We start from the raw sequence: 14212 nt of genomic DNA, 5'->3' as shown, positions 1-14212 counted from the left end.
ATTAATATAAGAACTGGTATTAGATTAGATTAGACCTGGTCTTATATTATTATTATATTATATTATATTATATTATATTATATTGTAAAATAAGACCAGGTCTTATATTAATTTTTGCTCTAAAAGACTCATTAGAGCTGATTGTCTGGCTAGGTCTTATTTTTGGGGAAACACGGTAGTTCTCCATGTCACAAATCAATGGAAGTATCACCTATTCTCCACACATTTTTTTGGAAGTTCTTATCCCTGAAATTGAGGAACATGAATTTGATGCTACGTTTCAAGAGGTCTGGGTTTTATTCCCCACTTATGGAGCTGAAATTCATTATTTCTATTATCAGCTTCTAGAACCTCAAAAATGGAAAACAAAGCGTCAATAATATAAATCAATAGTAACACATAAGTATCTACCCACTAGTAATATGCATTAATAGCCACTATTTGTCCTTACATATGTGCCTGACACAATAGGTGCTCAATGTATATTTAAAGAAGTGAGAAAAATATCGACAGGTATCTTTTGAATGCTGGGCCAAAAACTCACTGACTTAATAAGCACATGTAGTTAAAAATAGGCAGAAAAAAACAGTCATACATAGAAGAGCATAAACAGGTGTACCCCTTGCTAATTTCAGACATGATCGATTTGATTCTATTTTTCTACCATTATTTGCCCACATGTAAGCTTACATATAGTCCTCTGGGAATGCGTGGACTACAGTCTAATAGTGTTTTGTAAGGAGCTTATTATTTTACTGGGCTACATGAATCTGTGTGTATGTGTGATGTTTGGTGTGTCTGTTATGTTTTGGGGTGTGTGTGTGTGTGTGTGTGTGTGTGTGTGTGTGTGTGTTTCCTTCTCCATGCCCTTGTACACATCCACTTACCTGCCTGCTTATATGTGAACAAGCTTCTATATTTGCAGGTCCTTTGAAAACCCTCCAAAATTTAGCATGCTCAAACATAACATATTTGTACAAAATGGGCCTTCTGTATCTTCACACATTTCCTTGTTTAAACAGTGTCTCGCAGATAGGGCCAGCCCTAAGAAACACGAGGTATTTCTACTGACGTCATTTGTATTTCTTGAGTTTTGAAATCATGTGTGTACAACTGTGCAGAGATTGTGTTATATCACAATTACTGCTGGATTCCCTACAAGATGAAAATTAAAAGAATATGGATGTAGGCAATTGGGCTGATGCACTGGTGAAATGATCCAGGTAGTTAGTCATGCATTTTGTACCAAGAGACCACAGGAAGAGAGGGGATTCTTCCCCTTCTCTCAAAAGATACTGCCCCGGAGTCTGGAATTAGTAGCTTCCCAGCCCCATCGTACTAACTGCTTCTTCCTCCTTAATTCCTCTTTGTGGCAATGTTCTGGGGTTGAGAGCAGAATCACGACTGCCACTGAGTCATAAAAGAGGGTTGCTTGCCTTGACCTCTGCAGCCACGGCAGTCTTCTCAAAGTCCCTTTTCCAGGAAGCAGAACCAGAGAAAGTTTCCAGAGATAGAAGGCAGTTGGCAAACCCTCTCCAAACACAGTCTAGTGAGCTGAAGGATAGTGGAGCGTCCATGTAGGCCAAGCAGAAGCTGGATTCAAGCGAGAGGACCAAGGAGTCCAGAGACTGTATGTGAACTCCAAAATGCTGCCCCTCGGGAGCTCAGCCACGAGATGGTCTGATGAGTTCTGCTGTGACCCCTCCCGAGGACACAAAGCCTGTGGAGTTCCTGCCCCTCACCTCCAACACTGACCCTTCTGTTTCACCTGTGGGTGCCTTCACGACCTCGCTCTCATTATCTCCTTGATCTGGGTTTTTCCCCCCACTGTTTTTAGTTGTTACGGAATTTTTAAAACATCTGTTCACTGGCTTATTTATTTTTAATTACACTAGTAATGTACAAACACATTCTTTTCATAAAATATTCAAACAATTACAGAAGTATGTAAAGTCAAAACCAAACTTTTCCCTTCACCCCCAATCTTATTCTCCTCCTCAGAGGTAATTGCTGTTATTAGTGCGCTTTTCCCGAACTTTCTCTGAATGTACATGCGTTTATAAAGACATTCATAAATACATAGTTTCATTTGGTGAGTTTCTTTTTACATAAATGAAATTATATTTTTCAAATTGCCTAGGAGTAGTTTTTTGTTTTTCTTTTTTCCCACTTATCTCTGTATTTTACAGATTCTTCCAAAGTGATACCTGCACGGAGGGCTGTTTCAGTCCTTTTACCTGCTACATAGACTTTCATTGTCTATATGTCCATGGTGTATTTAACCATTCCTACATGTTTCCCCAAAAATAAGACCAGGTCTTATATTAAGGTTTGCTCCAAAAGACGCATTAGGGCTTATGTTCAGGGGATGTCCTCCTGAAAAATTGTGCTAGGCCTTATTTTCCGGTTAGGTCTTATTTTCGGAAAAACATGGTATGTTGTTTGACAATTAGGCAATTTCCCTGTGTGATTTTTTTTTCTTGTTGAAAATACCCAATAGAATTATATGACCTGAAGCTTCACTCCTTTCCATCTCGCTTTTGCAAGATGCACCTTAATGCCACTCTCTCCCCCATCTTCCAAGTGGAGAAGCACTGTCAGCCCCACCTCATCACACCACGCTCACTGGCTATTTCCCCTCAGCTGCCCGGGAAGTTCTACTTGGAGCTGATGTCTTTTGCTTAGACAGAAGTGACCTGCTACTGAATAAACAGGCATGTGAAACCCAGCCCCTCATTACACTCTGAAAGCCAGAGGTTGCCACAGGACAGTTACTTAAATCAAGACAATTTCCAGGCAGGAAGAAGATATAGCACCCTGGCATTATTCGTCTCCCTCGTTTGTTAGTAATAGCTTGATTGAGTATTGAGAGCAAGCCTAAAATGCTGCCATCAGCACCGACTACCCTTTAGATTAGCACACAGCTCCTATTCCCTTGAACGTACTTAGGCCAGCTTAATGTCAAGGCATAAAAAAGGTACTTGTTAAATAATTTCCCAGAGCTCCGGCGCAATCTTTAATTTGTTTTTATTTTTTTCCCTCTATCCCTCTCGTCCCTCAGTCTCATTTTTGCTTCTCCTTTTCTTTATCTTTCCTCTATGCCAAAGGGTACGCCATTAAGTCGGGCTGATTTAAGGGCCGTCAACATCAACCTCTGTGACATGTGTGTTATCCTGTCAGCCAATCAGAATAATATTGATGATACTTCGCTGCAGGACAAGGAATGCATCTTGGCGTCACTCAACATCAAATCTATGCAGTTTGATGACAGCATTGGAGTCTTGCAGGCTAATTCCCAAGGTAAGGACAGCCTGTAATGCTCCTCTCCTATGCCTACAGGGGACAGGGGCTGGCAAGAGGGATATCCTTCACTCAGTAATTCAAAGAGGCTCATGTCAGCCTTCCTGGCAGTGAAAACTGCGGTCACTTCAAAGGGGCCTCTGCTACCTCTTCTTGCCATCCCAGGGAGCTGGATGAAGACCTGGACAGCCAAGCTCAGAATAGGCTGCCTTCCCAGGGATAAATCAGACTTGAAATTGCCCCGACCTCAGCCTTCACAAGCAGTGACTTTATGACCAGGGTCTCCCACTAACTGTCAGAGCACTGAAAAGAGGCTGGCTGAACAATTCCCATTGTTTCTCCCCAGAATATAGCTTTGCCATTGACCTGTATTAAGCTTGGCCGCTGTTAGAGCGGCACGGGGGTGTCAAGCTTTACACTGTTATATGCTGACCAAGGGATGGTGATCTCTGGAGAATGGGGACTGTATGGACACTGAAAGTCATTTAGTAAGAGCTGACACTTGTCGGCCCATGCTTTCTCGGTAGGAGGCACCAATGACACATGTTTGCCATCTCTGTTCTGCCCCAGTTTTCCCTGACATTTTCTCTGGGATCCTGGACAGATAACTACAAGCAAAGATGTCATCTGGGAGTCTCAGAGAGGCAATGCAGCAAAAACCCTGTAACAAACACCTCACTAATCAGGGTTTTAGCAGGATAGGATGTGAAGCATTTCTGCCCGAGTAACACCGCTGTGTAGGCTTGCCATAAACTGTAGGGTCATAGTCATATGTAGTCTGCTTGATGGGTGGCATTGGGTGCCCAGTGGGGACCTGAGTCCCATCATTCCAGGGTCAAAGGTAGAAGGAACACAGCCCATGTAGACTATAGCTGCTGGGATGAAAGTGCCATCTTACTGATATGATAAAGCTTGGCTCCATCAGGCAATCTAGACCTGTGTGCCATGTTATCTTCTGTCAACTCAGCAGTGCCACCATTTCCTCCTAACATCCCCCAACATTGCAGTGGAGCCAGGAACACTAGCGCCTCGAATCCTCCCCTTTGCATGGTTCTAGGCTGGAGTCTGCCAATGAAAGAGGGGCCCTGGGAGAAATCTGGAAACTGGAAGAAAAAAAAAAAGAGGCCTTGATTCTCTGGAGGCAGCTGCAGCCAAACTCTGAGCAAATGTGAGGTTTAAAGCAACTCTCAGGGGAGCTTTCTGAGAACCACTGGCTTTGCTGGTAGTAAGTACTGGGAGGGTGGGGTGAGGGCTTTTCTGAGTCTGAGATTCACAGCGTCTTCTGGTATAAGCTCAGGAGAACCTTCCACTTGGTGTTCCAAGTGAATGGCTAATGGCAAGCCTCTTTCACTTGCTCCTACAGCCCTTCCAATGGTTGTGTCAACCTCTGATTTTCTTTATGCTTGTAATAGAGTGGCTTCTCTTCTTGACATAACCCTGACTTATACAGCCTGAAGCCCAGTTTTGACCTCTCCGTGCCGCCATTCTTCCTCTCTCCCCCAAATCTAAATCTTGGTATCCACTTGCTCAGCCATGCCTGTAGGACTCAGGACAAATGTGCAAGCTCTTGGGCCAGAGTATTGATATATCCTTATGGAAAGTTTTTCTGTTATGATATAATGTAACATGAAAAATGTGTCTTAACATTGAGAAGGTAGAGGCCTCATGGGGATTTGTGTTCGGACACTTGCCACTGCATGTTATTTTGTCCCCTATACGAGCAAAGCCTCTTTTCCCTTTTCTCTTTTCACATTCCCTTTTTGGTGTCACTATTCTAGCCCACATGGTGTCAGAACTGACCCAGCCTAGGGATTCTGGACCACACACTTTCTAAAATGATCTGAGATGTGATGGCTGGTTGTCAAAAACAATTACAGAGAATGGTGGCATGCCCCATGCTGGATAGGATATCTGATGTGACAGTTGGGTCTATGAGATGCAGTTTTAATATACAGCAGGGAGGACTGCAGTGAAATTATATCAAGCAGGTGAAGCCACTTCTTGCTGGTCAGCAAACATCAGCTCGGAACCACTTTACAGCTCTTAACCAGCAGCTAAGTGCCTTTATTTACAGAGCGCCTGTCACTTCCCTTTGGCTGGAGAGCTGGTATATTATTTAGCACGCATTTATCTGGGGAAAACATTTCAATTTAAATCAGCTGGTACAACAGTGGCTCTTGCCAGACTGTTTCCCTATGGTTCTAAAAGACAAAAACTGAGTCTGATCTTGGAAGGGAGGGTGAGCAGTGGGAGAAAGGGTTCATTCTCAGAGAACAGCTTGAGTTAGTACCTGAAAAGAGGGAGCATGTGATTGAATTTCCCATCATGCTTTCGTAGCAAGGTATGAAAGCAGCATCTTACAGTTTCTTCCTGCCTAACCTTCCAGTAGGGTAACTCGTAAGGGAAAGAAAGGGGTCAATGAGTGCCCTTTATGTATCAGGTACTATCAAGGCTCAGGACACAAAGGTGACATGGATTCAGCCACTCGCTATCCTTGAGGGGCTCAGATGAGTGGAGGAGGTACCCCCATAAACAGTTACAGTACAATGAGACGAGGATCCGGCTAGGAATTCAGGAGCACAGAGACCTCTTTATTTTCTATGTTTCAAGGAGTTGAGAAGGCTTCCAATAAAAGCTGACATTTGTGGATGAGTTGAATCCATGTGGCCATTGAGCTTTAGTATGACTGAGGAACTGCATTTTTCCTTTCATTTAATTTTAATATATTTAAATTTAAATAGTAGCATGTGGCTAGTGAGTCCCATATTGGACCGTACAGGTCTAGAACACAGGCTTGTTGCTTGGTAAGAGTCTGGATTTATAGGAAGATGATGATTCAATCTGTCTTTTAAAAAGGTAGCAGGCCAAAATCGGAGCATGGTTTAGAGGTGGAGAGAGATGATGGCATGAGCTATGTAAGAAGACCACTGCAATGAACTAGAAGGGATGGGATGAAGATTGACAGCACGGCTTTAGTGATGTCAGTAGCTAAGTCAAGACCAAGTGGATGGAAGGAGGTAGGGATGAGCAAGGGAGAGCTGTTGGGAATTTTTTGAGGCTGGCTACAGGGTGGCTGTAAAAGCGATTAAGGAAGCAGAAGACCCAGGAGGAGAAACAGGACTGGAGCAACAGGTACATAATTTGGTCCTGGTCCGTTTGAGTTGGATGTATCTGCAGAATATCCAACAAGAAATAAGGACGTGAGGCTATCGGAATAAAGTTAGGTTTGAAACTATAGACTTGGAAGTCATTGGTGGTGGTGTACAGGCCTGGAGGCTAGTCCTTTCCCAGGAAGACAAGGCGGAACAACTAAGAGAAAAAGGATGAACATGGAATCTTGGGAAACATCAACACTGAAGGGACAGACAGAGGAAGAGAATCCAGTGACAGGCTGAGGGCACAGATGTAGGGGAATATGAGTGGATGGTATGAACGGGAAGGAGAAGACAGTTGAATAGATTAGCAATCTAAAACGTATCCTAATTATCTGTCAATGCATATATATTTTTTTAAGTAGACTCTGGGCTCTTTAAAAAGCAAAACCTCTTCCTCATCTTGTTCCTTAATCTTCATGTCCCTAGTGGTTCTAGCCCAGGATTTGAGGCATAGTGTGCAATAAAGATTCCCTGGGCTGAATGGATTGGAAAGGAAATGATGTGTAGCCCCGTCAGCTCCTGCAGAAATGACAAGTAGGTGAGGAGCTACCTAAAGAGACAATGGTGCATTTGACCCTTGGGCAGTTGGTGGTGAACTCGGCACTCAGGGGTCTGAGGCGTTAATGGGAGATGAGAATTGGAGACCACATATTGTTTTCTAAGTGCTGATAGGGAGATAAATAGGATATTTCAGAGGATCTAGTCAACGCAAAGGTTTCTTTTTGTTTTTAGAAAGGGAAGAGATAGAGCATATTTGTTGGCTGCAGTACACTGAGGTGAGTGACCTCCCAAAGAGGGAATGTTTGCAGCTATAGGAGACAGTTTTTAAACGATAACGGGAAGGACACAGAGAAGCAGGAGAAGACAATGTGGCCTTACAAAGGAGAAGACATAAGACTTGTTCCTCTGAGACAGAAGGCTGGAGCGGAGAGATGAAACTGGAGGTAGCTCACTCTGATGGCTTCTACTTTCTTCATGGAGCAACCAGTTTGGTTTTCCTTGAGGTGTTAAGGGAGTGGGACAAATGAGACCGCAGACTGATGGTGAAAAAGGCTGAGAGTAGACATTACGGGAAACGCATAAGGGGGAGATTGGAGTCGGTGAAAGCATGAGTGAGCGTGGGTGAGGACCAGCTGAGGTTGGAGCCGTGAAAGTGCGATGAGGCTGGTGAGCACCACTGTGCAGTTTTCTGTGCAGTGCTTGGCAGAAAGAGCAGAGAAAGTAGAAATTGGCTTGAGCTGGGGATGGAGACTCAGAGGAGGCAAAGGACCCCATGGTGCTGTTGCAAGAATGTTAAAATGAGTGGCCACCTAGTCAAGATGGTAGAGGGAGAAGTCAAACCAGAGTTGGGCTTATAGACCGAGAGGCCAAAAAGGAAGCAAGAAATGGATCCCGGTGAGGTCAAAGAGCAGGGCTGTGGAGAAAGGGGGTGGGAGAGGCAGAGCGTGGAGATTTGATCAGAGAGAAGAATATGTGATGGCCTCAGGGAGTGTACCATTCCTTGCAGAGCCAGAGAAGAGCTTGGAAAGAGTTCTCCACGAGCACTGAGCTCAAAGCGAGCCCACCTGAACACCACAACCACTACCCCCATCATCACTCCACTGCCATCCACAACCACAATAATAATGCTTCAGGAATGTTTGCTGCTATTATGTGGGAGATATTTTGGCAACCAAGACCATGCATTTCTTAAATTACTCATTTCCACACTTGGCCACGCATTAGGATCACCCGAGAAACTTAAAAAAATATTGATGCCTGGGTTGCACCTCATCAGTTGTGCCTTAACCTGGACATCAGGAGTCCTACAAGCTCCCAGGTGAGTCCCCTGTGCAGCCAGGGCTGAGAACTGCTGTTCCAAGTGGCCCTCAGTGGAGGTGTACTAGGTTACTGTTTTGATTGCAAAGAGAAGGAAACTGAGGCTTAGAGAGGTTAAGTAATTTTAACCTGGGTCTCCTGGGAATCCTAACCTTTAAACCATGTTGCTCCTTTGGGACAATCCTCTTGGCTCAACTTGTTGGCCAACCTTCTTCCTTTCATATTTTTTGGGTAGTCATTAGCTTTCCCAAGACTTAAAAGGCTTCAGTAGAGAAAAAAGGGAGTGGTGGAATGTGGCGGAGACACCAGGCTCTGTTTTCTGCCTAACTGACCGTATTTGTCAATCGTGTCTCTGTCATGTATCTCAAGGTGCTAAGTAAAGGAAGCTCGTTGCCCAGGGAACAGGCCTTCTTCCTGACCACAGCTTTTGAAAGGTGGCAGAGCTGGGATCCAGGACTACGCTGTTATTAAACAGCAACGCTGCTCACTGCCAAAGCCGTCAGTTTGCTCCCCTCAAGCGTGGCTCTCTTCGAGGAGACAGAACGTGTATTGCTTTTCTTTTTTTCCAGTTACAGTTGACATTCAATATTATATTAGTTTCAAGTTTACACCATAGTGGTTAGGCATTTATGTAATTTATGCAGTGATCCCCCCAATTAATCTAGTACCCAACTATACATAGTTGTTGCAACGTTATTGATTATAGTCTCTATGCCGTACTTTACATCCCCATGACTATTTTGTAACTGCTAATTTGTATTTCTTAATCCCTTCACCTTCTTCAGCAAGCTCTCCAACCCTGCTCCTCTCTGGCAGCCATCGGTTTGTTCTCTACAAGTCTATCTATGAGTCTGTTTCTGTTTAGTTCCTTTATTTTGTTCTTTAGATTCCACATATAAGTGAGATCATATGGTATTTGTCTTTCTCAGTCTGACTTATTTCACTTAGCATTATACCCTCTAGGGCCATCCATGTTGTCCAAATGGTAAGATTTCAATCTTTTTTTTATGGCCGAATAATATTCCATTGTATATCTGTACCACAGCTTCTTTACCCAGTCATCTATTCATGGACACTTGAGTTGCTTCCATATCTTGTTTATTGTAAATCGTGCTGCGATGAACATAGGGATACATATATCTTTTCAAATTAATGTTTTAGATTTCTTAGGATAAATACCCAGAAGTGGAATTGCTGGGTCATAAGGTAGTTCTGTTTTTAATTTTTTGAGGAGCCTCCAAACCATTTTTCATAGTGGCTATGCCAATTTGCAGTCCCACAGAGTACAAGTGTTCCATTTTCTCTGAATCCTCGCCAACATTTGTTGTTTGTTGATTTCTTTATGATAGCCATGCTGGCACGTGTGAGATGATATCTCATTGTGGATTTCATTTGAATTTCTCTAATGATTAGTGGCATTGAGCATCTTGTCATACGTCTATTGGCCATCTGTACGTCCTCTTTGGAGAATGTCTATTCAGGTTTTCTGCCCATTTTTTAATTGGATTGTTTGGGTGTTTTTGGTGTTGAGTTGTGTGAGTTCTTTATAAATTTTGGATATTAACCCCTTATCAAATGTACCATTGGTGAATACCTTCTCCCATTCACTAGGCTGTCTTTCCATTTTGTTGATGGTTTCCTTTGCTGTTCAAAATCTTTTAGTTTGATGTAGTCCCATTTGTTTATTTTTTCTTTTGTTTCCCTTGCCTGAGGAGAGATATCAAATATATTTAATATATATATATACATATATATATATATATATATATATATATGTATATATATATATTACAAACAACAATGTCAGAGAGTTTACTGCCTATGTTTTCTTCTAGGAGTTTTATAGTTTACGGTCTTACATTTAAGTCTTTAATCCACTTTGAGTTTATTCTTGTATATGGTGTAAGAATGTGGCCCAATTTCATTTTTTTTTGCATGTATCTGTCCAATTTGCCCAATGCCGTTTATTGAATAGACTCTAAATCCCATTATATATTCTTGCCTCCTTTGTTTTAGATTAAATGACCATGTAGGTGTGGGTTTATCTCTGGGCTGTCTGTTCTGTTCAGTTGATCTATATGTGTGTTTTTATGCCAGTACCATGCTGTTTTGATTACTATAGCCTTATAGTATAGTTTGATAGCAGGTAGCATGATATCTCCAATATCGTTCTTTCTCAAGATTGCTGTGGCTGTTGGGGAATCTTTTGTGGTTTCATATAAATTTTAAGATTATTAGTTCCAGTTCTGTGCAAAATGCCATTGGTATTTTCATAGAGTTTGCATTGAATCTATAGATTGCTTTGGGTGGTATGGACATTTTAACAATGTTATTCTTTCCTATCCATGAGCACAGTTATGTGCTTCCACTTATTTGTATCATCTTCACTTTCTTCAGTCTTATAGTTTCCTGAGCACAGGTCTTTTATCTCCTTGGTTAAATTTATTCCTAGGTTTTGTTTGTTTGCTTGTTTGTTTTTCAAAGCACTTGTAAATGGGATTGTTTTCTTAATATCTCTTTCTGACAGTTAATTATTGGTGTATGAAAATGCAACCAATTTCTGAATATTTTGTATACTACTACTTTACTGAATTCACTGATCAGTTCTAATAGTTCTTTTGGTGGAATCTTCAGGGTCCTCTATATGTAATATCATATCATCTGCAAATAATGACAGTTTTACTTCTTCCTTTTCAATTTGCATGTTTTTAATTTATTTTTCTTTTCTGATGGCTGTGGCTAGAACTTCCAGTACTATGTTGAATAACAGTGGTGAAAGTGGGCTTCCTTGCCTTGTTCCTGATCCTAAGGAGAAAACCTTTAGCTTTTCCCCATTGAGCATGATGTTAGCTGTGGGTTTGTCATATATAGCCTTTGTTATGTTGAGGTATGTTCCCTCTGTTCCCACTTTGCTGAGAGTTTTTATCATAAATGGATGTTGAGTTTTGTGAGACGCCTTTTCTGCATCTATTGATATGATCATATGATTTTTTATTATGCATTTTCTTCTATTTGTTTATTTTATTGGGGTGACAATTGTTAGTAAAATTACATAGATTTTAAGTGTACAATTCTGTATTACATCATCTATAAATCCCATTGTGTGTTCACCACCCAGAGTCAGTTCTCCTTCCATCACCATATATTTGATCCCCTTTACCATCATCTCCCACCCCCCACCCCCTTTACCCTCTGGTAACCACTAAAGATCATATGATTTTTATCTTTCATTTTGTTTATGTGGTGTATCGTGTTAATTGATTTTCAGATATTGAGCCAAGCTTGCATCCCAGAAATAAATCTCACTTGATCATTTTGTATGATCTTTTTAATGTATTGCTGAATTCGGTTTGCTAATATTTTGTTGAGAATTTTTGTATCTATGTTAATTAGGACTATTGGCCTATAATTTTCCTTTTTTGTAATATGTTTGTCTGGTTTTAGAATCAGGTTAATGGTGGCCTCGTAAAATGAGCTTGGGAGCTTTCCCTCCTCTTGAATTTTTTGGAATAGTTTGAGAAGGATATTCATTTTTCTTTGAATGTTTGGTAAAATTCATCTGTGAAGCCATCTGGTCCAGGACTTTTGTTTGTTAGGAATTGTTTCATTACTGATTTAATTTTGTTAGTAGTAATCAGTCAGTTCAGATTTTCTGTTTCTTCTTAATTCAGTTTTGGAAGATTGTATATTTCTAGGAATATATCTATTTCTTTCAGATTGTTCAATTTGTTGGGATGTAATTGTTTGTAATATTTTCCTATAATCCTTTGTATTTCTGTGGTGTCAGTTCTCACCTCTCTTTCATTTCTGATTTTAGTTATCTTTATTTATCTTTTATTTATCTTTTTCTTGATGAATCTTGTTGAAGGGTTATCAATTTTGTTTATCTTTCCAAAGAACCAGCTCTTGGTTTTATTGCTCATTTGAATTGTTCTTTTATACTCTATTTCACTTATTTCCAGTCTGTTCTTTATTACTTACTTCCTTCTTCTCACTTTGAACATTGTTTGTTTTTTTTTTTTCTTCTCCTAGTTTCTTTAAGTGTAAGTTTAGATTGTTTATCTGATATTTTTCATGTTTCTTGAGGTAGGCCTGTATTGCTATGAATTTCCTTCTTAGGAGTGCTTTCACTGTGTCCCATAGATTTTGGGTCATTGTGTTTTCATTTTCATTTGTTTCAAGGTGTCTTTTGATTTCTACTTTGATCTTGTTGTTGACTCATTCATTACTTAGTAGCATGCTATTTAACCTCCATGTGTTTGTGTGTTTTTCAATTTTTTTCTTGTATTTGATTTCTAGTTTCACACCATCAAGGTCAGAGAAGATGCTTGACATTATTTCAATCTTCTTAAATTTATTCAGACTTGTTTAGTGACCTAACATGTGGTCTGTCTTGGAAACATGTTCCATGTGCACTTGAAAAGAATGTATACTTTGCTGCTTTGGGATGAAATGCTCTAAAAAGATCTATTAAATCCATCTGGTCTAATATGTCTTTTAAGGCAGCTGTTTCCTGCTTGATTTTCTGTCTGAAAGATCTATCCATTGGTGTCAATGAGGTGTTCAAGTCTCTTACTAGGTTTGTATTACTGTTGATTTTTCCCTTTAAGTTGGTCAACATTTGCTTTATATATTTAGGTGCTCCTATGTTGCATGTATAAATGTTACTAGGGTGATGTCCTCTTGTTGGATTGATCCCTTTATCATTATGTAATACCCTCTTTGTCTCTTATTATAACCTTTGTTTTAAAGTCTATTTTGCCTGATAGAAATATTGCTATCCCAGCTTTTTTTTCATTTCCATTCACATGAAATATTTTTTCCATCCCTTTAGTTTCAGTCTGTGTGTGTCATTTGATCTGAAGTAAGTTTCTTATAGGCAGCATATGTATGGGTCTTGTTTTCTTATCTATTCAGCTAATCTTTGTCTTTTGATTATAGCATTTAATGCATTTACATTTAAAGTGATTATTGATAGATACATAGATATTGCTATTTTATTATTCATATTTGTTCTTTTGTTTTCCCCTTCTTCTTAAAGAAGTTCCTTTAATAGTTTTCTAATACTGGTTTGGCGGTGATGAACTCCTTTTGATTTTTCTTATCTGGGAAGCTATTTATCTCTCCTTTAATTTTAAATGATAGCCTTGTTGGGTAGAACAATCTTGGTTGTAAGCCCTTGCTTTTCAGCACTTAGAATATTTTGTGCCAATCCTTTCTTGCCTGCAAAGTTTCTGTTGAGAAATCAGCAGACAGTCTTATGGGAGCTCCCTTGTAAGTAAATAGTTGCCTTTCTCTTGCTGCTTTTAGGATTCTCTCTTTGTCTATAATCTTTGTCATTTTAATTATAGTGTGTCTTTGTGTGGTTCTGTTTGGGACTCTCTGCACTTCCTGGACTTGTATGTCTATTTCCTTTGCCAGGTTAGGGAAGTTTTCAGTCATTAGTTTTTCAAATAGTTTTCAATCCCTTGTTTCCTCTCTTTTCCCTCTGGTACCTCTATGATGCAAATGTCATTATGCTTGATGTTGTCCCAGAGGTCTCTTAAAGTATCCTCAGTTTTTTAAATTCTTTTTTCTTTTTTGCACTTCTGATTGGGTGCTTTCTGCTACCTAGTCTTCCAAATCACTGATTTGATCCTCTATTTCACCTAGTCTGCAGGTGATTCCTTCTAGTGTATTCTTCGTTTCAGTTATTCTTCATTTCTCAGTGGTTCTTTTTTATGGTGTCTGTGTCCTTTTTTATGCTTACTGTCTATTTGTTGAAGTTCTCACTGAGTTCATCAATTCTTCCCCTAATTTCATTGAGCATCCTTATAGCCATTGTTTTGAACTCTGTGTCTAGTATGATGTTTGCCTCCATTTTGTTTAGTTGTTTTTCTGGATTTTTGTTTTGTTCTTTCATTTGGGACATACTCCATTGTTTTCTCATTTTGCCTGCC

General features: G+C 40.2%; 1 protein-coding gene across 20 annotated transcripts in view; it reads left to right on the top strand.

Annotated features, from left to right (window-relative positions):
• The window catches only part of KCNMA1 (potassium calcium-activated channel subfamily M alpha 1), a 709234-nt gene that overhangs the window by 632842 nt on the left and 62180 nt on the right, over positions 1-14212 (top strand). For all 20 annotated transcript variants that reach the window (XM_081075057.1, XM_081075054.1, XM_081075040.1 and 17 more), the window contains one exon: positions 3108-3300. In XM_081075057.1, the coding sequence (XP_080931183.1) occupies positions 3108-3300 (193 nt within the window). The remainder of the gene's footprint in view (positions 1-3107; positions 3301-14212) is intronic.

The sequence above is a fragment of the Rhinolophus hipposideros genome (genome assembly GCF_964194185.1).
Source record: "Rhinolophus hipposideros genome assembly, chromosome: 15".
Taxonomy (NCBI): domain Eukaryota; kingdom Metazoa; phylum Chordata; class Mammalia; order Chiroptera; family Rhinolophidae; genus Rhinolophus; species Rhinolophus hipposideros.
Note: the sequence above shows the minus strand (reverse complement) of the source record. Positions and strands in the feature narration are given on the sequence as shown.